Source organism: Acanthisitta chloris, unplaced genomic scaffold (assembly GCF_000695815.1).
Source record: "Acanthisitta chloris isolate BGI_N310 unplaced genomic scaffold, ASM69581v1 scaffold31197, whole genome shotgun sequence".
In the NCBI taxonomy this organism is placed as follows: Eukaryota; Metazoa; Chordata; class Aves; order Passeriformes; family Acanthisittidae; genus Acanthisitta; species Acanthisitta chloris.
Genome location: NW_008684739.1, coordinates 4,103 through 31,061, shown reverse-complemented (window position 1 = coordinate 31,061; position 26,959 = coordinate 4,103). Strand labels below are relative to the sequence as shown.

General features: G+C 37.7%; 1 protein-coding gene across 1 annotated transcript in view; it reads right to left on the bottom strand.

The window, feature by feature from the left end:
- The window catches only part of LOC103806752 (zinc finger protein 280D-like), a 34,618-nt gene extending 7,964 nt beyond the window's left edge, over positions 1 to 26,654 (bottom strand). The window contains exons 1-15 of the mRNA XM_009079459.1: positions 26,513 to 26,654; positions 22,623 to 22,688; positions 22,144 to 22,514; positions 17,309 to 17,426; positions 12,451 to 12,560; positions 10,924 to 11,150; positions 8,775 to 8,932; positions 8,231 to 8,331; positions 7,990 to 8,136; positions 7,294 to 7,428; positions 5,478 to 5,722; positions 4,220 to 4,360; positions 2,460 to 2,522; positions 1,747 to 1,865; positions 1,146 to 1,182 (exon numbers count right to left, since the gene is read on the bottom strand). Coding sequence (XP_009077707.1) covers positions 1,146 to 1,182; positions 1,747 to 1,865; positions 2,460 to 2,522; positions 4,220 to 4,360; positions 5,478 to 5,722; positions 7,294 to 7,428; positions 7,990 to 8,136; positions 8,231 to 8,331; positions 8,775 to 8,932; positions 10,924 to 11,150; positions 12,451 to 12,560; positions 17,309 to 17,426; positions 22,144 to 22,514; positions 22,623 to 22,688; positions 26,513 to 26,654 — 2,180 coding nt within the window. The remainder of the gene's footprint in view (positions 1 to 1,145; positions 1,183 to 1,746; positions 1,866 to 2,459; positions 2,523 to 4,219; positions 4,361 to 5,477; positions 5,723 to 7,293; positions 7,429 to 7,989; positions 8,137 to 8,230; positions 8,332 to 8,774; positions 8,933 to 10,923; positions 11,151 to 12,450; positions 12,561 to 17,308; positions 17,427 to 22,143; positions 22,515 to 22,622; positions 22,689 to 26,512) is intronic.
- Between the last annotated feature and the right edge of the window lie 305 nt (positions 26,655 to 26,959).

Here is a 26,959-nt window from a genome sequence, read left to right as displayed (position 1 = left end):
CAGGTATTAATTCTCAACACCTAATGCCAGCTCCAAGCAGAAAAGCTAAGGTTTGCACAGGTATCAGAATTCAAACACTGTATTTTTTCATTGTTTGAGTTTCACTGAAAGCCAAACTGTTAAAGGATCCCTCTTACTAGACACTTCATGGAAACCAAGAAAGAAAATACTTAGCAGTTATGAAGCAATCTATTTGGGATATTTCCAATGCTCAGTGAAAGCTGATTTATGCTTGGAAGCCTAGGAACTTCTGACTCTGTTAGAAGAGTTCTCACCACACATGAGACCATCTAAACCCCTTTTAGAATCCTCCTACAGGCTAGATGGACTCAATCAGGGTTAAACAATTTCCTTCCATCTTTTAAAATATTTATCTTTCTTTGGAGTCTAATCAACATTTTTGTTTCTGTGTTCTGAAGTGGTATGAAGAGAATGCAAATGTTTAGCTGACATACCTCTGAACCTTCAATTAAAGGACAAGCAGACTCACAGACTACATTGGAAAGCCCAGAAACTGTTCCAGGATACTCAGGGATGGCTTAGCATGTCTGATTCTTCTAAGGTTAAAAGAGTCCCAAACAAACCGTGCAACACAATCTCCACAGTACTGCAGGTTCTTTTTCAAATCCTTAAAAGAACCTAATTAATACTAATTTTTCTTTGAAAGTCACAATGAAAAAGTGACTACAAAACAGTATCCCTTTGTCATAGAAATTGCATAATTTGGAAATAATGTCTACATATTTATAAAATATTAAGTCTTTTTGATAAATATTAATATTACACAAAAAATATAAACCACTCATTTAATATAGCTAAGAGTAAAGCAAGTTGAAGTAACAGTCTCACTGTGTCTAGACGTGGAGGTCAGGACTGAAAAGTTCCAACACTGCAAGAATTATGTCTCTCCAAAATGAACAAAACCCTGCTTTTGGTTTTTGTGCAATAACTAATCACTTTATCACTTCATTCCTGTAATTGTGGATATAGTAAGAGCAAAATGCACTAGTAAAGTAAGGGCCTGTGTTCATCCATACGTTTTAAATTCTATGAAATTCAGAAGAAACCCAAGTTCGAAGTACAAATTTTGGCCATCAATCCCTAAATTAATAGCAAAAAACATTAAGCAGTAAAAGAAAACTTACTCAGATACTTGCGCAGCAGTTGGGATATCTACAGAAACTGAAAATAAAAACAAAGGATTTAATTAAAAATGTTTTTAGATGTGGAAATACAGAAGTACTCAGTGTCAAACCCAAGCACACAGAAATAATGCTAATGCAACTGAAAACAGGACTGCCATAACACAGAGGCATCCACATGGAAGTGCTGATACATTATATGAGGAGAGGCTGAGGGAGCTGGGGGTGTTCAGCCTGGAGAAGAGGAGGCTCAGGGAAGACCTTCTCACCCTCTGCAACTCCCTGACAGGAGGTTGGAGTCAGGTGGGGGTTGGTCTCTTCTCCCAGGCAACCAGCACAGGACAAGAGGGCACAGACTCAAGCTCTGCCAGGGGAGGGTTAGGTTGGATATTAGGAAGAGATTTTTTACAGAGAGAGTGCTCAGGCATTGGAATGTGCTGCCCAGGGAGGTGGTGGATTCACCATCCCTGGAGGTTTTCAATCTGAGACTGGATGTGGCACTTAGTGCCATGGGCTGGTAACAACAGTAGGGATGATCTTGGAGGTCTTTCCCAACCCAGTTGATTCTATGATTCTATGTAACAAAGACACTCTGTGTACTCACCTTTCTCTATAATAACTTGACAAGTATGAGTGTGGCTCTCACTCAGGTGTGTGGCCATGCTATCCAAGCCAGAAACATCAGCCAGGAAATCACAGTTAAGACACACTACAGTCACACCTCTGGAAAATAAAAAATAAAATGAACTATAAATACAACATGGATGTGGAAAGAGTTGTCTTAACTTACAATAACTGCACAGACTATAAAAAAAAGAAAAGAAAATTCATTCAACTTCAGACAAGATGATTCACAAAAACATATTCTTACTTTTTCTACTGCAACTAGTACCAGGAAATCCCCATCAATGACCAGGGCATCTCCATGCTGGATGTAGTACAAAGAACACGACTTTAGACAGAAATTTATCTGTAAAGCAGGAGTTTCTCTGTTTCCATGGGTTTTGTTTGGATAGTTGTTGTTTTTCCCCCTCACCCCCTCCCCATTCTGCACATTATGAATAATTGAAAAATAAAGGAATATAAATATTTTCACAAACTGCTCAGAGTTAAGAAATAAGTTAATAAATGTAGACAAATGAACACTTGTCACTGACCGGAACACTGCTAGTGGAAGAGCTAATGGTTTTTATTTCCCTGCTCTTCCTAAACTGTAGAAACCGAGACATTCCTGAGGCTATAATCTCCATTAACTAATCAAGTCAACATCACAAAGTAAACACACAATCATCTGTAACTGAAAAGAATCTGAATTACCTTAAGTCTTCTGAATGCTTCTTATAGATCCAAAATCTTTTACTTGGACGAGCACTGTGAAAACTAAATGTATGAAAACATTACCACTTAGACTGGTGTTCTGAGCACATGATTCCACATGTCCCCTACATGGGGGGACACGTCCCTTACCCTATACATGGTACTGCCATTTGCTCATGACAAGGCATGAAAACAGAAGGCTCAATTACTGACCTGCATTATTCTTCAACATTAAACTGCTTAAAGCCTACAGGCTTGGGAACCTCAGTTCTAGTTTAAAACATAGTCTCTCTTGTAAATAATAAGTTTTGGAGGGGAAAGGTTTAACTTCATTGGCAGAGACCTGCAAGAACACATTTATATTACTTCCCAGTTTAGCTCTTGAAGAACCATGGCTGTAGCCATGTGCACCACAAAAGAAGTGAAGCTTTGCTGAACTTGTGCTTCCTAGAGAGATGGCTTTAAATGAGAAATAAAGTTTTCAGACAACCTGTAAGTTGTCTCTTATGCAGGTTAAGTATATGCCAACACTGCACTCCCACGTGAAACAACATGCAAGCAGCTAAGTACAGGGGCTGCTCCTGAAGAAACACCCTCCAACAGCCTTCCTCCTCACCATCCCTTTTTCCTTACACCAACCAAAAATGTGATGATAGGTGCTGCAAAGGATCAAACTAGTGAAGTACCAGTGCATCAAGGGGACCAAAGACAAAAACCAGACTGGTTTACTGCATGGTTGAATTTAACCCAACACCCAGAACACTGGCAACAACAGGAACAATTTACCTTTTCCCTCTTCCTCTTTCCCCTTCCAGAGTAAACATTTTCTTGTACAATTGGAATCAAGCACATTCGTTTTCATTAGTTTTTTAAGCATGCAACGAATAGATTATATGCATAAAAGCAAGTAAACTATTTCAGCTTAGGAGTTACATGAGTGTTGAAATCAGTATGAATATATAAACAGTCAATATATAAAATATATCTAAAATTTTCTAAAAACTTTGGTCACGGATTGAAGAACTCTAGCATTCACAAATGCCAAATCATTTTACATGTATTTAAAAAGACAACTGCATTCAGTATTTTTCCACAATACACTTGGCTTGTTCAGGGCACAGGATTATCAATTAGATTTTCAAAATTTTGTTTTCCTGTCACTGCTACATGATCTGTGTCTAACCACTGCATACTATCATTCTATGGCTCTGAAAACTAAGGCATTTGTTTTCCTAACAGGCTTTTTTACAGCTGTCACCACTAATACCCTATGCTGCCTCCCAGTCAGTGACAAACCTCCTGCAAAATGAGATGTTATTTTTACGGATGACCAGAAGTAGTATAAGGAAACATATGCACTTCTGTATCCTGTTGAAGACACCCTTTACATCTGAGCCCAGATTTTACTAGCAAGAGCTGTTGCCTGTATGTACTCAGCACTTGTAAAATCAGACAAGCCATTCAATCTGAAACCTGGAGAACATGCAACAGTTAGTCATTACTCGCTACGTCAGGCTGAAGTGATTATGGAAGATCCCACAGAAACTCTGAAGCGATGACACTGCCTGAAGCACTGGATTTTTAGGGTGAAACAAGAACATGGGGTTTAAGCCTTCACTACAAAGTGAAAAATCCAACCTTACCCATTTCCCTACCAGTCTGATGACCCAGTATGAAATGCAGCTAACAAACACTTAACACACCTTACATGAATTTAGGAAGCATTTGCTAAGCCAGTAAAAATTTTGAAGGGTTCTTACCTCATCATGTGATTTACATAGGCTTTGCTACAGCTAGTGTTGTATCTGCATAAACTACAGTGCACATAGGCAGGAAAATGGCTTGCAAAATCTTTTATTTCTGAGTAACACTCAATGCATTTGTGAGATCCCAAATGACACCTAAAAGTAATGTGAAAAAGTTGACAGTTAATAGCACACCTGAAGATTTCCATCTTTTTGCTTGAAGTCAGTAGCAAGTCTGGGTGCATTGGGGAAAAAAGGAAGAACTTAAAAATTTATCAGCTAAATACTTATACATTACACTAGGACAGATGAATAAAACTTTGCTTTTAATTGAACTATAACATCATTATAACCCTAATAATGATCTAAGCACCCATTCTTGGCCACTTCTGGAAACAAGATAATGCAGTAGGTGAGAACCTCCAACTTCAGCTGCTGTTGCTGTTGTCTCTATGCACTTGAGAAGTTGTTTTAAGAATTGTTTCCATCCACCACAATGCACAGAAAAAGCCTTTGGTGTATCGGTCACCCTAATACTCCCCACAAGCTTTGAAATATCTACAAAGCAAGAATGTAATACTGCTCTTACCCAATTGTGCATGTCTTTTAGAGCTGCACACTGTGAAACTTGGCAACTTGCTGGAAGGAACATCTACCATTTTGGACAAAGATCTGCTAACTCATCTCAGTCAATGAAAGCATATTCTAATCCATAAACCACCCATTAAATTATTAATGTAAGGATAGATAACCCCAATAAACTGTAAATATAAGGACAACATTCTCACAATAGCTTGCTTTTACTTTATTTTTGTTAGCTCCCCAAAATAAGGTGTCTCCTAGGTCAGACAAGATTGAATCTTCTAATTAACGGGTTCAAATAAAAGTAAAAAAAATAATTGATGAAATATTTTTCCCTCCATAGGCAAACTTCCAGAGAACACGCAGGCAGATGTATTCCCCACCATAGGTCACTTTTAATGAGTCAGAATTTCAAGGGTCTGTAGCTCTGTGCAGAAAAAAATTCTGAGTGTAGCACAGGAGTTTCCAGAACTTCTGCTGTTCTGTGATAAAGCAGTCTGCCACCACCAAAATTGGTGAATGAAGATTCAGAACTACAATCACAGTACCAGTACATGGAGTTTATGCACCTGCTTTTTCTGCAAATCTGAGGTGTTGGATCTTCTGTATTACAGTATTAGAAGCTACCAAAAGGTGATTAAATGATTATTTATACTCAAAGTTAAAGATAATTTTAATGTTAATATTTTACCTTAGATTATGAAATGTTGGATTTGTAGATTGTTTTTTTCTCCTGCTGTTGGTCCATGCATTTTGCTTCTTTGATGTAGCAGGTTTTGACCTTGCTCTTGACTTATTTGTATTAGATCTGTTATGATTTCTAGTGGTTGTACTTTTAGCTTTAGGTGATAACTGAAAAGTGGACATGCTTGTACTAATGGAAGATGTAGCTGATGATCCTGACTGAAGAGATCCGAGAGATGCTCGAATAGTCACCTACGAGTGTGAAAGAACAAAATTTTCTATTTAGATTTAAGCTAAGTTCCAATTTCTATTTGTCTCAACTTTTAAGCCACTTGAGAACAAATATCATAGCATAAGAAACTCTCCCAGGTAAAGATAACTTGGAAAAATAGAAAATACTGAAAATACTGTTGGACTAGAGTTAACCTCAATGGCCTAATGGATGCTTAAAAAGCTCATTTGGGTGGACATAGCTACCCATGACAAAACACACTGTTCTTTTCTCATCTGCAACAGGCTACATCCTGTTTTCTTAAAACAAGAGTAGCAGAAGGGTCAGGTCAATTAGCCCTGCCAAGAACATCAAGCAATCCCATCAGTGCCTGGATTCAACAGAAGTCCTGTGTCTTGCTGCCTCATGATTAGTCAATCTGCTTGCTCAGATAGTTTCGTTCCTCATCCTAGAACCCCAAGGACTAATTCTAGTTTCTGACCTCTCGTGTAGCATTATTGAACTCCCTTGTTTTGCCCTCAAATTTGTTTCCTGAGTTTTCACTCACAACATGCCTCCTAATTGTACTTCTTGCCCATATTCATAGTTTGGAAGCACCTCATTTTCTAAACCTGGTTCCAGGCTCTTCAGTCTCATAATCTACATCCTGACAAGATCTATTGACACCAAAATTTGAATATAATCTCAGCTTTTATTAGATAACAAAGACTCTGAAACCTTTAGAAAACTGAGGTATTGCCACTGAGCAAAGAATCAGTGGCTTACATTCATTCTGCCAAGCAAAACAATCAACATCAACTGCAGTCATTTTCCCTTCCTGACTCTATAGCAAATGAACCATGAAGATCTGATCAAAATGTTAATTTTGTTCTTCCTTTCAACTGAAAGGACATATATATTTTAATGCTTCATTATAGAACTGTAGGAAAAAGTCCTGAAATCTCCAAGAAGATACTAGTCTAAGGAGTTCCTTCTTGACAAATCAAAGAAGGATTTAAAGACAGCCTAAGAGTTGAGGGGACTGAAGTTTGCCACCCCCCTCACTCCCCACCAAAAAAGGTTCAAGCTAAAGAAGACCTGGTGAACTCTGTTTTAAGCATGTATTGTCTACGGAGAAGTAGGTCTTGCATTTTATATTGTTTTTTTGCCACCACCTTCCACGAGCCGAACATTTTTCACAAGAAATAATGCAGAAACACCTCCTAGCACAGGAAGGGATAAATGGGAGGAGGAAAATTAACCAACAGCTCAAGAAAGCAGCAGCTCTGACTGGACTACTGGCATATACATTCATGGAACAATGGGACAGAAAGCAACACCACAAATCATCAGGGAGAAGCCATAAACTGTGCCTAGTAATTCTTGCAATAGGAGTACTTTCTAAAGTTTTAGTTTTAGGGGAGAGAAAACAGAAATAAAACCAAAAACCAACCCTAAACACTTTGCTTTGTTAAAGAAAGGAGAACATCACTTAAAGAAAGGAGAATATCACTTAAAGGAAGGAGAACATCACTTCTTCCTATTCCATCCTTTTCTTCACCAAGACATTTTTTTCCTTTGTCCCCTCAAATTTTCCTGTATGAACACTGACCTTTGTTCCAGGAGGCAATCCCTCTAACTGTTTAGGTTTCCTAAACGTTCGGTGATGCTGAGTCTTGTGCTCCATTTTTTCTTTGCATGTTAAGAACTGCAGTCGGCATTTGGTGCAACGGTATATTCCTTTCCTCTTTAAAGAAAAAAGCCACAGTGAGCATGGATGGCATGATGAACAAAACTCTAGCCCTGGCCTGTCTCAAGCAATGGTCATCCAGTTTCTAAAACACCAACTGATCAAACTCCTAATATTGTACAAAGACAAGATACTGTGTAGGAATCAGAGCATTTAAATACTAGAAAACACAAGGCAGTATGATTTACTAAGAGGAGGAGGAATCAGATGACCAGTTACATGAAGACAGAGTATTTCATAATATTTTTCTTCATTTGAACTAGTGACAGGTTTGCTAGTAATCTCAAGGAAAGCAGAACACATCACTACAATGTAATGAAGAACCCAAACAGCAGAGATTCTCTCAAGGATATTCAGAGGTTATTTTAAAAAGAAGCAGCTGTCACACAAAAACATGACAAAGTCTAACAATCCCCTTGTAGACTTTTCAGATTCTTCTCATGTATTTTATTAACCATTCTTATCCAGTAACAATCACAAATCACTGTATGGGAGGGAGAGATTCCTTGCATATATTTAGCATTTTTCTAGCATTAAGGATGGAAAATATCTGCTTACCTGATGCCTCATGTAATGATGCATATATGGTGCTCCAATTTTAATTACTTTGAGGCAAAATGGGCAAAGCAGATGTTTTGTGTTTTCATGAACTGTTCTAAAATGTGATTCTACATCTGAAAAAGCTGAGGATCTGTAGTTGCACACCTAAAACAAAGAGTTTGACTTTTCTGTTACAAATTTATTGCCAGTGAAGACAGGGGAGTGGTGTAATCTAAATACAAAACAGTCACTGAGATACCTGGCAAACATACGGCATTTCACCTGGCTTATGATTGTCCTTCATGTGCTGCAGAAGAGCATGTTCTGTCTCAAAGGATAATTCACAGATCTTACAAATCGCTAGAAAAAGAAACAAGAGAAATGTAAAAATTATACTGGGGTCACAAGTAGATAAATGATAATATACATATGGATATGTGAACTGTATAAATCTCTACAGCTAAATTAAGCTAATGGTTATGCCACTCTACAGAAGAAATCCCCTGTACAATTCCAGGAAGCCACAAGGGCAAGTGTCTTACACAACACACATTCTTGCAGTCCAGCTTTCAAATAAATAAATAACAAAAAAGGTAACAAACCAAAAAGCTTTTTACAATAAATTTTTTTGCACACACATTGGTCTAAAAAACTGAGTGCTCAAGTCCTATATTAAATCTCAAGATTATTGTTCTTTAAGTATAACAGATTTATTCTGAACTTACAAACCAGTGAAGTAAAAGTCATAAAATCTCTAAAAATTTTGCCTTAGAAAAAATCCCATATGATCCAACCCAACTCACTAGAAGACTCGTAAGGCGTGTGCGTGCTCTCAATGTGGCACTGCAGCTGGAACGGGGTGGGAAACTGACGGTAACAGTGCTGGCAGGTGGTGTGGCTCTCCCAGCTTTCATTGCTCTGCTTCTCAAGCTCCAAGTGATGTTTCATGTGGTTCATAAACCTTTAAATTATAGCAAACAGGTGCAAAAACATACATTTTAACATTTGCTATGCACAACGTATCACATGCGAGATGCACAGGATTCTTTAGAAACTTTACTCTGTAATGACTTCTCAAGTTCAAAAATAAAGACTAAGTGTTCATTAAAAGAAAGCAACAAACTTAAGGAAGCTAACTAGGCATGTTGACCATAAGGAACACATGACATACCTGAAACATTCTAAGACTAAGAAATCTAAAATTCTTGCCTCAAAATAAAGGGAAATAAGCAAAGACAAAATTAACACAATATGTCAGCTGGTCACACTTCACCACCACCAGCCTCAAAGTCACATTCTGAAACAAGTATAACTTTAGCTCTGCTGAAAACTATTCAGTAGCAAGAACATATCTGCAATATGGACATGATAGCTTTATGTGAAACCACATCCACTCAAAACTGGCAGGGTTCCAGGAGCCTTCTTTGTCTAAGGCATTTAGGGCTGAATTTGAATTATGAAGGAAAGCTACCAAAGAATGGCACCGTGCAGCTGGTGGCAAAAGAGTATGTTACTACCTCAAGTTACCACCTTTTCCTCATTCATCTGTCCACCTGCCTGCAGTAGGAACCTATTCTGGCTGGGAAGTCTAGGCACCCATGACAATGTCAGCAGATCACTGTTCCTGGTGATCTGCAGCACAAGGACAGGTTAGCTGTACAACTCACTACTGCTAAACTTCTGAACTCTCCCATTTTGCATGTGCTTCATTTCAGTACAGACCCTAGAACTGGAGAAAACAAATGAGCAAGGAGAAGAGTCTCTTGAGCTCAAGCTTCTAGTATTATACAGTTGCTTAAAAGGAAAAAAAAAAAAAAAGTGCTAACTGAAACTATCCAGGTACCCAAACAGACAAAAGGAGCTGACACTATTACTGCATACTACCTCAACAGAAAATTATTGCAATGGTGTGTTCAACCACAGATCTTTTAAAGGAGGCAGGAGATTACCAGAATGAATGACTTTGTGCTTTTCTGAATTAATGCCCAAAAAACCTACACTAAAAGTAGAAAGGTACTAAGTGGTTATTTGGCTTACCATAAATAGTTAAAAGTGCAAAATACACCTTGAAATAAAAATTCTGAAGTTACAGAACTATGGAATACAGCTACAAAGCTACAGCAAAAATTAATATAGCTAAAGTCAGTTCTAGAAAAATTAAAAAAAAAGCTCATACATTTATCCTGACTTGCTGTGGAACACATAGGCACCATAGCACCAACAGCTTACAATATAATGCTGAGTAGCAAATAGTGCCTACTTAACGATTAATCACCATTTTCACAGTTTTTAATTACACAAAACTTGTTTTCTTCAGTAATATGGGTCTAATGTTAGCATAAACCTGTTCACTTTCACTTGCAGACTGTGCCCTTTGAAGCAATAGTCCATTTTTCAGCTTTACATTCTGCTACTTCAGCTTCCCTTGAAGAATGCATGTAAAAAAGTTCAATGACCTTAGCTTCCAAAGGAACAATGACACAAACTTGTCTACCTACTAAAACAGCTTACCCAAGTTTTTTTTGCAGCATTTGGAAGTAAAATTATTCCATCAATATAACAGCTGTTACATAAGTAAACCACCAACTATTACTCATTGTGCATCCCTAAAGGGAATTAACACTCACATCCACCAATATCACTATCAATCCAGATGGCAAATTGTAAAATACTTTGTGCTGCCCTTTCTAACCCCAAAGTCCTACAACTGCTCTCATTAAAACTCTATGTTTATGTTAGATACTACTAAAATTTGTACTATAATCTTGTAAAAAGATTCAAGTAATGGCTGTACTTGCACAGTTAAAATTAATTCAATTTCTCTTCAGTCATCCAATATTATTGGTTTTCAATAAGGAAAAAACTCTATTCCAGAGAGACAAATTTTTAATACATGAGATTTTTATGGGTTCTAAGCAATTAACAAACAATTAAGGAAGTGAGTTCAAATACCTTATGTTATTTTTAAGAACTTTGAGACAACTGAAGCACTTGAACGTCGTATGAGTCTTCTGCTCCTGCTGTACCTGCTGGGTGTCACCTTCATGCTTCCCATAGTAAAAGTCATTCACTAACATAATCAATTTTCCCTTTTCAGATTCGATAGCCTTACTTGTGCTCAAACAGTCCATTTGGGTCACTCCTGGGAAAAAGGTATTTATCATATCTGGACAACAATACTGGAAGCAAACAGGGAGGAGAGACAGAGAGACAAAGGTGTCAGTCTCTCTTACCAAACTGCATCAATGACAAGAGCATTTTAAAACCTGAAGGCATTCACTGACTAGAGTTAGATGCAGAGCTCAACTCTCTGACACACAGATCTTAGCCATATTCACATATGGATTGTGAACAGGCACTGATCTTTAGGTAGTGTTTAAAAGACAGAACACTATATACTATAGAAACTGAGAAAGGATCATTCTCATAGGTTCACACAAGATAAATTTCATCAAGAAATCAGATTAGTGTTGCCTTACACATGAAACAAATTTCTACTTCATTTAAATTTAATAATGAGAAAGAGAAGAGCAGTTCTCATGCAACTGTTTTGCTGACAAGCTTAAGCTTATTGAGAACTTAATGGAAAGTCTGATCTTCTATTTCTTAGGAGAGAACCTGAAAAGTTCTTTCCAGCATTACCAGAACATTCAGAAATCCTAAGTTGCACAATACACACTGTTCAAGCTTCTTTATGCCAAAGTACACATAATAAATATTTAACCCAACAGTCATACCATGAAACTTAACACTTAGAAAGTATGAAGTACTTTGTACAGAAGATGCTATGAAGTTTCCAATAGTGAACAGGAGAGAACCTGAAAAGTTCTTTCCAGCATTACCAGAACATTCAGAAATCCTAAGTTGCACAATACACACTGTTCAAGCTTCTTTATGCCAAAGTACACATAATAAATATTTAACCCAACAGTCATACCATGAAACTTAACACTTAGAAAGTATGAAGTACTTTGTACAGAAGATGCTATGAAGTTTCCAATAGTGAACAAAATGTTTCAAAGATTTTTCTCGTCTGAATAATGGTTTTTATTGTGCAAGACTACTTTCTGTAAGTGTACTAATAAGGAGTTCCTTTGCTACTGTGGAAGTCTAATGCAGTATAGTAATCCCATACAGTTCAACTGAAAACTTACCTAAATAATATTCACAACTTCAATGGTTCTTTGATTCAGTTGATTGACTCAGTGCAAAGCTATTCTGCACAAATAATGATTAGAAAAAGATAAAACCCTTGGTCTCTTTCCACTGTTCTCTGTTGTGTTTCAAAGCCGAAAAGAACAGAAGCTACCATATAGGCAGACTCCAGTCTTCCTCTCCATGACTGCAAGACATGGAGCATTTGGCTCTGGCTGATCACAGCAAGCAAACTATCTTCATACCAAAACACAGCTCTCTTTCATAACCAAACAGCAACCTACAAAAGTTGTTCTAATGTTTACCAGCCCCAAAATATTTTACCTTCATATGATTTTTTAGAGGATCCATAAGATTGAAGTGAATATTACACTTTGGACAAGCTCGTGGAAAAGGTCCTCCATTTTTAATGGTGCTTGATGCAGCATTTGTCCCTGTAAATTCAAAACATGTCAAGATTCAGAATTCATAAGCAGAATAATCAATTTATTACTATTCTTCTAGCAAAATATGGTATTTCAAATCAAAACTATTACTATTTATGTAGCTGTAGCAACCATAAGCAAAGTTTTACAGCCCTCTTTCAACTACCCCTCCTTTTCCCCAAACTAACTTTGAGTTTGTTCTGTTTGAATACAGACTAACAACTTGTACAAAATCTTAGCAACAAACAAGGAAAAAAAAGGGAGGAGATGAAGGCAGCATGAAAGAGACAAAGCATTCGTTCTGTGCACCACCACCCCACCACACCCTGTGCAGCACAGAGTCTCGACGGTTTTAAGAACTTTAGCTTTCAAATGAACATGTTTTAAAGCTTGTTTTATACCATGACCCGATCATCATCACAATAGGGTTCAGATAACTGGTTTTTGGAAAGGAATTTCACCATTTGGTTCTCAGTGATGAGACTATTTCTCTCTGGAGAGTTGTTGGAACCTAGGCCTACTCAAATGCATCATTCCTGTTAAGCAAAGGTGTCTTTGGAGAACCTGGAGAGTAAATCCTCTAAATAAAAACTCCCAGTAATGAAAGGAAATAGTGTTTCTCTTATCAAGATGACTAACACCTTTTGGGCAAAAGAGAGGTATTAAAGCTTTGCATTAGCTTAAACTTTAGTGAATAAACCCAAGCTTCAAGTTTTCTCCAAACTGTCAAAGAACATCAGAGTGAGAACTACTTTTCTGAAGTTCTCTTGCATTCTCAAGTCATTCACAGATCTGAAGAGTCCATCTGAGTTACTGCCTTAGAAGAGGAGGTTAAACACAGGAGAAGTTTTAAGTAATATCACAACAATATAGTCAACTGTTCCCCACCAGGGCTATGAAAAAAAAAGTAATAAAAATAAACACACAAATACATCAACCTTGTGACAAGGGAATGAGTAAGTGTATGAGTTAAGAGATGACCATGCAACACTGTTATCCATTTTTACACAGTCTTGCATAGTCCATGAGGTGAATAATACTTGCCCTTAAGAACAGTATTGCTAAGAACCATTATTAAGCATCAAGTCCTTCAGTGAGGGGATGGCCATGCAAAAGATGTACCACAACACAGTGCTGCACTAGTACAGTTTGTAACACATTTTGACAGGTCACAGCTAAAGTGCAAACTGAGTTGGAGAAAACAGGTTCTGCAGCAAGAGCTCGAATTTTATAGTGCTTCAGTGTTGGATTCTGTGACAGATTAGAAATTGCTACACTAGCATGGGACAATTTAGAGCCAAACTCAGCAAAATAAGGTTCTCAGTGAATATGATCTACTTCTTTGTTACTGCATTTAGCAAGATCCTTCAGTTATCTTCTGTATATTATGGGCTGCAGTACAATATCTATTTCACCCCAAATGGGGTGGAGGAAATTTTTTTGCTGCAATATTCATGTTAGAGCCACTTGCTTCTGGTTGCTGAGAAAGAGTCTGACAGCAAACCAGCTCCAAACAAGACACACAAAAAACCCAACCAGAATCACACTGTAGGAAACTCCATTGGAAATTTGCTTGGAAATATCTCCGAGAATAAATCCTTGCCTATTATAATCACTGAAAGGACCTTCCAGGTCAAGAGGAGAATGCACCTAATTATTAATACTCTGAAACAGCTAAACTACCTCTCTTCTGGCAGGGAGGTAAAGACCTTCCAAAGAACATCCTCTCTTTGAAATCTTCCTTCTCCCCTCTCAGTATCATTTTAAACTGCATCAGAAACACTGCTGCAAAACAAAGTGGAAAACTGCAAAACACACTTGGTAATCAAAGTACTGAATCACAAAACAAATTAGGTTGGGCCTTTCGAGGTGATTTTGTACAACCTCCCACTGAAAGCAAATCCAACTTTATCAGAATGCTCAGAGCTATGTCCAATCAACTTCCAAATATTTCCAAGGGTGGAGATTGCACATACAGAAACTATGAAAACAATATTCAACTCAGACTGAATACTCCAAGGCCAGTGAAGCAGGAAAGGGCAAATGCAATGAGATAGAGACTCATCCCTGAAACCCGGTAAATCACACCATAACCACCTGAATTTATTTGGCCTACTTTTCACATCTTGACCCATTCTCATCTGAGACAAGGTGAGTTCACAGTAATAAAGCTAAGCTAAGCAGTTGGTTTCTGCAATGCCCACTATTTGGAACAAGCCCTGCCCTTCTGATGAAAAATATCTCTCCTTTTTTTGTGGTTCTATGTTAATGCTAGTTTAGTTTGATATTTAACTCTGTAAACTTCAGTTTGTATGCAAAATGAAAACAGTGTTGTAAATTCTCATGACCAAGCATAGCACACAAGATTTGCTCTCCTCTGAAAGAACAGTTGATGCCCTTATTGTCTGCAGTACTTCTTCCGAAGAAAAGACAATCACTAAATAAATGACTTAGCAATTCGAGGTTCAGTGGCTGATTAACAGGCCCATCAATACTCGACTCCATCTTGTCAGAAACCCATGTCTCTGTCACTGTAAGATTATCCTTGACAATAAAATCTCAATACAAAGACCAGTCCTCAAGTAGACCTGAAAGACTACAGCTACATACCAAGAAGCCTGAATTGCCAGCCCAGGTCTTGTAAACCTCTCACAACCACAGACTGCAAATAGTCTTACTGCTATTGTAAACTACGACAAGGACTGGACTTCAGTTCCAGACACAATGACCTGAGTTAAGGACATTCTTGTCTCCCAATGGCAGAGCTCTCCCAGTGATTGCTTTGGGTGCATCAATATAGTAAGAAACTGAATCAGTGCCTTTAAAGTCTTCTCCACAAGCAGAGATACTTTGTGTCACAGAAATTATTCAAACTTCTGAGAAGAAACAGAACTGCCTTTTCCCATCCATAGCTGTGTTTACTCACTGGGAACTATCTAAACCTAGCAAACAGTCTGGAGAGTCACCCCATTCCATGCACAGGCACAGACTCCCAGCAGGGAATGCTGATGAGCATCTTGACAATTTGCTACACTGTGCCTCATACAAAGGAAAACATAATTTATTTGTTATATACATACTTAAACATCCTCCTTTGCAGCACACCCTTCCTTCTTTCTGACATAAACGACCATGTGAAGCTCAAATGTCTCACTCTATGCATTGTTTGCCTAAGGTTCATTCATCACACAATGAACAGGTTATTCATTAGGTATTACTACTTCCGAGGGTTTTTTAATTTACTTACACTTGCACTGTTAGGTATATGAGCTGCTTACACTGACGTGTGTCTTGCTCAGCAAAAGCTTCCATAGAGCTGCTATGACTTTGGCATTCTTCTGGACCACTGATGCTATTCAAGCACCCATTGATCAAGCTACAGCAGGAACTGCTGCTGTGTGTTTAATTATGTGTAGCTGTGCAATGAGGGTCACGGAACAGACAGAAGGTCTGACTGATTTCACAAGAACCTTCAGTTAAGTTTTTTATTTTACTGTAGAAAACCTGTTTCAGGCTGCCAGTCCATTGTCCTGCACCAACAGCTCCCATTAATCTGCTGCTATGAAGTCATGTATACACTCCAGCCAACTCCAAACAGTTTTTATTGGTTATGGCACTTTCTGGTTCCTCCAAGTGGGTAAAACTGGTGGGAGAACATTCTCAAAATACTCTCAGACAGCAAGCTACAGTTTCACATACACACAGTGCAATCCAACCTGCAGACAGGAGTTATCAAGGCTGTTTACCCTACCACCACCACCTATTTAGCAGCCTAACAGAATTTTTGGTTAGTGTCTATTAGCAACCTGTAATTTCCCTGCCTCACAAATATTAATGCTATTTTAAGCTGAAAAAATGTCTTTACTGATCCATGTCCATAAGTTAAATTGTCCTGCAGAGTATCACAGGCCAGCTCCCAAAAGGATTCTGCTTTTGAATACTGTATACCAGAATGTCTTGTGCCCAGTGCTGCACATGAACTAGGGCAGCACAGCACCAACACAGGCAAATAGGCTTTGGCACGTATGAACATGAATGTAAGCACATGACATGACCTCACCACGCAAGCCAAACCACAGAATCCACTTCCTTCTTGCAAAGTGAAATGTATCTTGAATTTGCCTTCTGTGTCATAAAAATATTCATGTTTCAATCCACAATTATTAAACTTTTATTTTAACTTCTAAATCCTATTGCCATTTTACAGAAAGACACATAGGCTAAGTAAATTTTAGTTGTCCAACTACATACTCTTTCTCTATCCCTCCTTTTTAGGAAGGATCCTTTTGATACCACCTACTCCAACCCCTGCATATAGCAGTCAAGAAACCAAGATCATCAACCACAGGGAATCAACCCAGCAGACTCAGTTCTTCAGGTACTGATCACAGCCTCTCTCTCACTAACAGTCATTCCTATTCACACTAACCAAAGAGTGATAAATACATTGAAATCAAACCTCTACCTGTCAATAACATTACAGTAGATCTGGCAGTGATTTTTCCCATCTAAATGAGCATTATAAGATGACATCAGTTGCTACTACAGTCAGCCTAATGCACTGAAAAACAAAGCCTGACAACACAAGGCTCCAAAATTTATTTCATTAAACATTATACAGTGTAATGCACAGGGGGAAGAAAAAAGCAGCTATACTATGTTCTAGAAATCCTATTTAAAGTGATAACCCGAAGATCTGCACTACAGTTAAACGACATTAGTTTCTTTCTCTTATCAACTACTACAGTCATACCCACCTGTTACATTCACTGTTGGCTCAGTCTGGTACTGTGGAACTCCCGAGTTCTGTCTCACACCAAACAGTATACCAGATGTATTATCTGGTGCATCTGGTGGAGAATCCATAATATAATCCTAATAAAATATTTTCAAGAGGGAAAAGAAATTTGAGGTTTAATATTTTTTCACTTGCAGATTTCAAAGGGTTTATTTGTAAAACATGATTGCTTAAAAGTACTCATAAGTACTCAGCTGAAAATCAAGTCCATTACAATCTCCCCAAAATAGTACCTTTTGACATTTTAGTAAGGTTGCAATTCTCATCAGTGCTTGTTAATTTACTCATAGCTGCGTACCAGAATAGTAAAAACAACAGTAAGACCTGGGAAAGCCCATTTTATGAAATAGTACTAATCTGTTGAATTGCTAATCGTAACTGCTTTTGTTCGAAAATCTGATGATGATTCAAATTAAACGTGTTTATCAAAAAAACTTTCTTCCTTTAACTTTAACTCAAGTACTTGCCTGATACTCTTGCACAAGAGCTAGCTGCATTTTAAAAGATCAAAACCAGAACTCAAAAGTAGCACAAACTTGCAGCAAGCAGAAGCTTCTCAAAGCAAGATGATGTTAAAATCAAATTCTACTAAGTGGCAAAGCTTTAAGGAAAGCAAGAGGGCACTAACAGTATGTTGACAGGGAAGGGCATTTATTCCTGAGATCACTAGGGTGGGGTTTTTTGCCTTCTATGCAATTTTGTAAAGATTTCTGAAAATTATATAATCAAACCCTTTTTCAAAGCACAGCTAATCTAAAAGTTGGTTCATATTTCCCAGCACCTTATTATATTAAGTTTTGAGCAACCCCAAGTACAGGTATTCTCTTATTCTTGAGTTTAGAAGGTTTGCCCTTTAATACTACATATAACTTAAAACAAAATAGTTCCCATTTCTTGGCTCCAACACTGAAAACTGCTAGAACTAAACACCTTCACTGATCACTCTATAGGTGACATTTAGAGGGAAAAGACACATGAAATTTGGTTCTCTTTACACATATTCAAGGTTGGAGGGTGAGGTAGGAGAAACATGTTTTCCAAGATTCATCAATATCACTTGAATCTTAACAGGCCACTCATGCTAGCACATGAGATATTTTCAGGCATAGCAGTTAAGAAAAAGTTAGGTTTAATTTTAACATTAAGGTATGAATGGCGAAATATTGGCACTTGATCTTTCTACTCTGAAATAATTCAATAGATTACACTTCAAGCTGTACTGTGAAACAGAAGATTTGACAGAAGTAGGTCTAATGTCCCAAAAAAATAAATGAAAAAAACCCACTCAATACACATACACAGGCTCTGTCATCAGTGTATCCATGAGACAAAGGCCAAAATACCTTTGGCTGTAAAGATCAATTTCACAAACTGCTTCCCATTCACAGCTGTGCGACTCATTTGGAAACATCCTTGTGGAAGTTATCACATTTTTAATTACCACCATGCTAACCAGACTTAATGGAAAGAAATCTGAAGACATGCACAAATACACATACAGGTATCATAATCTGGTTTAGGACTCCTAAATACCAGAAAAGATTTGAACAAAGAGGAAGACTCTGCTCCCCATCCTGCCTCCTTGTCCATGCAGAGCCCTAAAAACAATAAAGAGCCATTCTTCCTCCTGTGAGTGACCTAATCCAATCTAACCAATTGAAACAGACATTCAAGAGTAATTGTGGAAATGGGTACTAAATTTCTGAGCTGTATTTGCTATGAGTAACAGTTGCATGAGAACAGACGTTTCTGTAGCCACAGTGGTTTCAGACTAGCCAGTGAAATGACAAGCAAAGCAGCTTAGCCTGCAGGTCTCACCTCAAGCACAGCTCGTGCTCAGGCAGTAAAGCCAGGTTAGGCTCTCAGCATGGAGGCCTGTGCACACCATCTACATCTGAAATGCAACCAGTACAACAGCTCCATACACACTCTGCATCGCTTACTGGTCTGTGGTTTGCTTGTTTTCACATGCTGCTAACAGACCCATAGTTTGGGTCTGCTGATGGCACATGTACATCTCCCCAGTATATATCAAACATATCTCAAGAGCAAAAAAAATAAACAGCGACACTCTGAAAATTCAAAGTCTGGAGAGCATTCTGAGCCCTGAATTAGAGAAAATCTTCACTGCTAAAGTCAAATTTTTCTTAAAGAAGGTAACAGTCCTATGCTATCACGCATAACACCAGCTCTGACTGAATTGCTGTAAACTGTATGACTGAAGTAAAAATCAACTTAGAATTTCTGAAACAGTAACAACACAGAAAACAGAATTACAGGAAGTCAGCGAATCAAGTTGGCAACTGGAAAGAGCCATTTCAATGATAAAACTGGAATACAAAACATGGACATAAGGCAAATTATCAACCTACTTGCTAAGAAATTGAGGAAAAGCGTGTTTCAACCCAGTTGGTGATCAGAAGCAACCAGTTCCCACAGAAAAAAAAGTCTGACATCCCGAGATTAAAAAACATTGCACCATATTAAGAATGCAAAGGCACTCTGAAGGGTGTTCAGCAAAAAAAAAGAGTCCTGCCACAGTGCCTAGTCAGACCTCAGTCATCTTCACAATATGATATTTTCATTTCAAAGTTAAGTTTCAACACCTGGAAGCTGCAGATCCAAATGTCAAACATTTCCCAGGAAAACTTACTTGAAGCTCTTCCCACTTAGGAAGAATCAAGTTGGGAAGAGACGGAACAGACGCGAACGAAAATGTTGCACAAAGTCTAAGGCAAAAAATCATCCGTAGAAAACAGTGACCCCAAGTGAAATAAACACTAGATGGGGAGGGGGTGAGGGATCAAAAAATACCCTAAAGGAGTTCTTGAATGAAAACAATTTGAATCAAGAACATGAACCAAAATACAGGCAGTACACATATGACCCTAAGAACAGCAAATGACATCATGTGGCAGAAGTGATTAAAAATCACAGAACTTTGCCCACAAAGCTAAACTACCTCCCTAAAAAAGGTAAATAAGCTTCTTTTTGCACAAGAAACGTGACATTAATCAAGTGGCAAGAACAATATAAAACCAAGATCACCAATTCTTTTAGATAAAACTGAAACTGGAAACACAGTTCTGAATCTAGAAAAGCTAAGCTGAAGTGATGGAAGATTCACTTTCAGCACATCTTAAGCAAGGGGAAAAAAAACCAAAACGAAGCTCTTAAAGCTACTCAATTTCTTACCATCTGAAGAATAGCATGTTACATTTTGGATAACTTAAAATAATTAAGAGCTCATGAAAGCCATGATCAAAATACCAACACTGTAAAAAAACTATATAATATAATAATTTCAACCCATGATTAGAGAACCTTTTCCATGCCATATTTCAGTCTTCAATTTATTTGAAGAAGTGTCTCTCTACTCGGCCATGGAAGAACAACAACCTGCAGATTTTGACAAAGTAACACTATAAAAACTGCTCTACAGATTTCAGACGACTGCATAAGCAAACTAGATATCCTACTGATATTTGAACTTTTGATTCTATTCCTTTTAGGCCTTCTTAGATTCAGTGACAGACTGATTAAGCTAACCCCCTTCACCAGACATGTCCACACTTTCTCTCTGAAAACTATCAATCAGCTGCTGAAGACTCAAAATGGCAGAGTTTTTCCTAATGAATTTGCCAGTTGACAGGCAACCATTACAATGCACTGGTTTTATTTCAGTTTTCTTAAAATACAGCCTCCCACCAGCAATGATTTAGCCACGAGTCAAGAACACCCAATTCTCATGCTTTAATGGCCTAATTAACTATGTTCATTCAGCACATCAGAATCCATTAGGCTGCAGGATTTTTATTCACACCAAAAGACTGACAGCTGGGACAACTGCAGGTATGTATACTTGCATGGACAGTGGAGATGGTGCCTACTGTCAGGCTCCACTTTAACCTGACATTAATAGCTAACACTAAACAGTCTGTTTATTATTAAACTGTCTCAGTAGTTTCAGCATAAACTATTTCAATAAAGGTATCACATCATAGTATACATCATACAAATATGGAATTTTCATCTTAATTCTTTATCTCTCATATATGCCCAATGGATAAAAAGGCAAAAATCAGCATCTAACTTGACTCTCTCGAGTTAGCATTCGGAGATTCTGCAGCAGCCCAGGAAAATCTATGATACATCATCTACATTCACAGTTCCCTTGGGCTTTTCAAACAAAACAAATGTGTTGCCAAATTGTTTCATCTACTGATCCTGAACTTTTGGTTGTTTAAACCCTCCTTAACAGACTAGTGTTTCACTACAACTGCCACATGAATGAAAAGGGAACCCCCTTTTAAGGAGCTGCCACCATACAGCTTTCTCTTAAGATGCAAAACTCCCAACTGGAAAAACCAGGTGGAAAACCCACAAAGTTACTTTACACACCAAATGCAAGCTATTTAAAAAAGAAATAAATTTAGCAGTACAGAGGATCCATCTCTGAGCAGAGATATTTGCAAAGTTCGGAGAATTAAGTGCCATCATTTCTCCAGACAACAAAAGACCTAAACAATACCAGTTTCTCTAATGTCTAGGATTTTCATTTAGTGCCATTTTACTGTTACTAAAGCTATCACATTTCAGTCTTGCAAATCAGTATTTCCAAACAGGTATTTTAATTTACCAGTGCAAGGTTATGGTCCTAGAATCTTTACTTTACATAATGCTAGTCTACAATCTAGACCAGGTCTTCAAATCACTCAACTGATTCAGTATGTTCTTCATTAATTTATTCAAAAGTAACCACACCTTTTACAGTTAAAATGAATAAAGATTTACCTGATCGAGTAGTACAGGCTGTACTGTCACAGTAGTCTCTGGCCTGGATACAGGTTGAGCCACTACAGGAACTGTGATATTTCTTGATACTGGCTGTGTCGTCACTGGAATGGTTACAGGTCTGCTAACAGGCTGTGTTATTCCAGAACTCGACCCATGCATCTCCTGTGCCGATAAACATCCAGCAACTGGTCTCTGCAGTGTTTGTGAAGTTCCTGAAACATTCACTGGGATAGACAATGGCTCAACTGCCACAGAGCTAGTCGTAGGTCTGGGCACAGTGTGAAAGACTGAAGGAACAGGCATGGCACTGGGGCTGGAGGCAGGTGTCGCGTAATGGTGACTCTCGGGCTTGAACGTAGTAACTGTACCTGTTGCAAAGGATTCCAAAGTTACCTTTACATAATTTTGCTGTCAAATGTTTCATAAGTGTTCTGGATTTTTTTATTTTTAATTACCATATTAGGACAATAATGTACCTCTACTGGGTGCACCATTCTGTATCCCCCTTCGTGATGAGCTGAGGTTGACTCTGTTCAATATATCTGTCAAAAGTTACATTTATCTTAATTGCAAATAAATTAATACCTTCATTGCTTTTCAAATTAAAACTAGCATTCACATTCACTAATTAAGCCAATTAGGACTTGACTTATAAATGAGAATACTATTTCTAAAACAAATACCTGGCAGAACAAAATATTGTTTATTCAAATTACAGATAACATTCTTCCACTCCTTCAGTTAACTAATGCACTAAAGAATCCCAGATTTTATTTTCTCGGAAATGGATTAACACACAAATAAGAGTGCAAGCAACAACAACAAAAAATTCACAAACATTTAACTTTGCTGATTACAGTGCATTTATTTACTTCTATTTCTCATACACATAATAAGTTTCCCAAATACTAGAACTGCTCTACACTAGAGAAAGCATTTTCTCTAAATAACGACACAATTTCTCTGAGTAATGACACAATTTGCTTCTGTATTAACAGGAAAATAAAGCACTTACAAACTTAGTTTTAGACTTCATGACCTCCATTTTCCAATGTGAAAGGAAAACCAACAGACCAGCAACCAAAGGAGTTGTGCTGGAATTGCATTACAAGAGAACTAGTTTTCCTACGTGTCCTACATGACAGTCTGTCTATATCCCGAATTCTGGCTCATCAAAAATACATGGAATTTCTTACATGTGGTATTTGCTCCCTAACTACTGCCTCTGATATTCCCTAGCTTTAATGTCTCAGTCTGCATTTCTTATTATTCCAGAAAGTTACAAGAATAATCATCAAATCAAAATCTATTCCCAGATTCTCAATTCCATTAGTGTTGCTGTCAGGTTTCTTGTTCTGACCTGTGAAAATATGCATATGGAATTAGATTGATTCTCCAATATCCAACCAACAAGGTTTGAAGTAACTTCTCAAACCAGGGTCAAATTACATCAGGTTCTCAAACAACAGATCTTAGAGTATCTACACATTGTGTTTAACAACCTGAAGGCTGTTTCCACCAGCAATGAGCATACACTACTCAAGCTGGTAAATAAATCTAATAGCAGTAGAGCTCAAAAGATCACAGCTTTCAACCTGCCACCTGCATTTCAAGCATACTAATAAAAAAGCAGCTGCAACCAACAGATTGAAACAGGTCTGCATTTTTTAAGATGACCAAATTTCAGCCTGTAATAGCAATGCTATTTTTCACTTCAACACAAGAGTAACTATGACCAAGGATTAAATTAATTTGGGATTTAACTGAACACATCCATTTTGTTATTGTTAATAAACCTATACCTCACATTTGAGTTCCAGAATTAAACAAAACTAAAACATCATCTAGCTACAAAAGAAAAGCTATCCTAAAAGTTATGTCCACAAAGCACAGTCAGTTTCAGACAGCCTTAAGAGCACACAGGTGACATCCTAAAACACCAAGGCAGATTTTATCGCTTTTAAAAAGAACATGTGAGGAAGTCAGTGATTTGAAATTATAAAGTACATGTACATCACTCCACTGATTCATCAAAGACTTGCTGTGCCCTTTGCCCTCTTCCATCAAAGTGTCATCTGTCTTGTTTCGGTGAAGCAGCACTGAAGCATAAGAAAGCTAACATGCAGAATAACATACCAGAGCAGTGACAAATTACAGGTCTGCATCATTATGAGAAAGGAAGAAAGAATGAGAGGTAACTGTAGGAAAACAAGCAGTTGCAGAAAATGGTAAAGGGAACAAAGTGTGAATTACTTTTCATCTCAGTCAAATTAATCCTCCAGTACATCAAAAGAGGCCATGATTCTACATGACACTGTGCCAGCAGGTCAAAGTTGGGGTTTTAACTACTTCCTTCAAGTTTTCCACACCAGTCTGTACAAAAACTGGTAACTGCATTGCCAGGAAAAGCTTAAGAAAATGCAATGTATTGCAGAAACTACATCTTCCAGAAAAATTAAGAACTACTTGTGAGTTTCCATTTGTCACCCATTTTTCATCTGATCAGAAAGGAATCTTCTCAGGTTAAACCAAACAGTGATAAGCAAAGTTGAGTTCATGGTGTGTTGCCTATCACCAATAACAAACTGAAGCCCGACTACTGCCAGGCAGTACTACTTACAAACCAGAGAAGAACTGAGGTCATTCTTCCATAGCTGTTTTTGATAGTGAAGTAGAAGGTTACAAAGAGAAAAGTTGAGGAGAGGGAAGGAAAAGAGAAAGTAAAAAGTTATACCATAAGTGATTTCACTTGCGTCAGGATTGAGTATGGACAGCACTAGAATAAGATGCTTTAATATACTTCAAGTCTCTAGCTTTCAGCAATGTTCTTCAAATTCAGAATCATACCAAAATTATAGTTCTCACCTGAACTATTTCTATTGTTTGACTACAAAAAAAACTTGAGACTACAACTACTGCAATGACACTTGGCATATCTGACATTACAATATATACCTAGTGCATAATAGTTGTTCCATGGCATGACCTACTGCCAATGACCAACAGCAATCCACAGGTCTCTGGGCCTTCCAGAAAACAGTAGAGGTTTTTTTTTTTTCAGCCTTTCTAGAAGTTTGGAACTGCAGAAAACTTCTTAGAGTAATTTAAAAATATTCTTCAAATTTTTAAGAGCATCCAGAGTATTTTTTAAATATTCACCCTTATAAACTATTTTCAGGTGAGAGAGCTTTAATATCAGCTTCAGTATTTCTTGTAATAGTTAAAACATAATTTGCCACTTTAACCTAGCGTGAGAAGCTTAAACTTGCTATCCCAGTGAGCAACAAAGTAAAATAGGTGCCAGATGAAAGCACTGTGAACTATAATGACTGAACAGGTAATAATAGCTCCAAGGGCCACGCAGCAGAATGTGACAGAGCCTAGTTTAACATTTTGTCTTGAGATTCTTCTCTGCAAACTACACACCTTCAGAGAACTGCTATGGAAATCTCAGGTACAAGCATAGCAGAGATGAGGCAGAAACTGAGCAGTAAACCTCACCAGGTAAAGTCTTGAGTATTCAATTGCTATAGAAACCTTAGGTCAAATCTCTTAAGAATTGACCACAAGATGGATGCACAGAGAAATCCAAAAGCTTCATTACTAAAATTAAGTAACAAAAATAATGTTCTGCTTTACTTACCTGCTGAAGCCCAAGCACAGGACAAACATGGAAACCTGACACATCTGCTGTCATCACAACCACCTAACCTAACTCTCTGCACTGCCTGCATCAGGAGAAAACTACAGAACTTAATGACAACAATCTATTTTACAGAGGATCAACAAATTTACCAATAAAAACCTCCTGCTTCACGGTCAGTCTTCTACTATTTTTGTATTAACCCCTTTTCTAGACTGTCCTTTTAGTATAGAGACTGAACAGATATACTTTGGTTTTGTCAGAATGATGTCCACCAACACAGGAAATGTGGGGTGGAGAAAAAAAGGGGGACTGTAGCACAAGGACTTAACTTCATGCACATTCTTTTAGTAGGGAGACACTTCCAAGTACATAACTAAATATCAACTATACTGAAAGCAATTGCATGCATGGTTTCAGCACTGTACATATTGGCTTTTAAACTATGTTGCTAATGCTAAAACCTTCAAATGTCTTTCTTTTGACTCCAGAGACTTAAGGTTAGAAGTCAACAGAGCTGTGCACACCCTGGGGTTTTGACAGAACTTCTTAAGAACTCCGATTTTCAGTAGGACAGACATGCACAGCTTTAAGATGTAGAATTTCTTAAGTCTACGTACAATTTCTTAAGTCTTACCATTAAAAATTCTGTATTTCCAAACTAAGGTTAAATTTCTCTATCTTGAAATATCTGTTTTAAATTACAGAAAAGTTTTATCTTACATGTACTAGCTGACTTTGAGCTGGAGATTTCCCCGACAAAGATTGGCTCATCGTCGTCGTCGTCATCCTCCTCCACTTCTTTCACTCTCTTTTGCCATGGCTCTAGCTCTTCTTCTTCGCATTCCATAAATAATTCTGCCATCTTGATACTAGACAGTAAAAAAAACACAAACCAAAAACATTCAGTATTTTCATAACTGTATCACTGCTCAGCAAAGCACACTGCATTTGTCAATAACTCCCACAGAATGGTATCGCTCCCCCTCCATGCTCTGTACAGGTGGAAGCTGACCTGATACAGGAGACACTCAGAGACTGATGACACATCACCTTTCTGATAATTACTTGAATTCTCATCTTTGCTATTAAAAAGACCAAAGATATCCTCACAGAATTTAAACTATACTTATACAACACACCAATAGCTATCTGAGGAATCCTCTGACA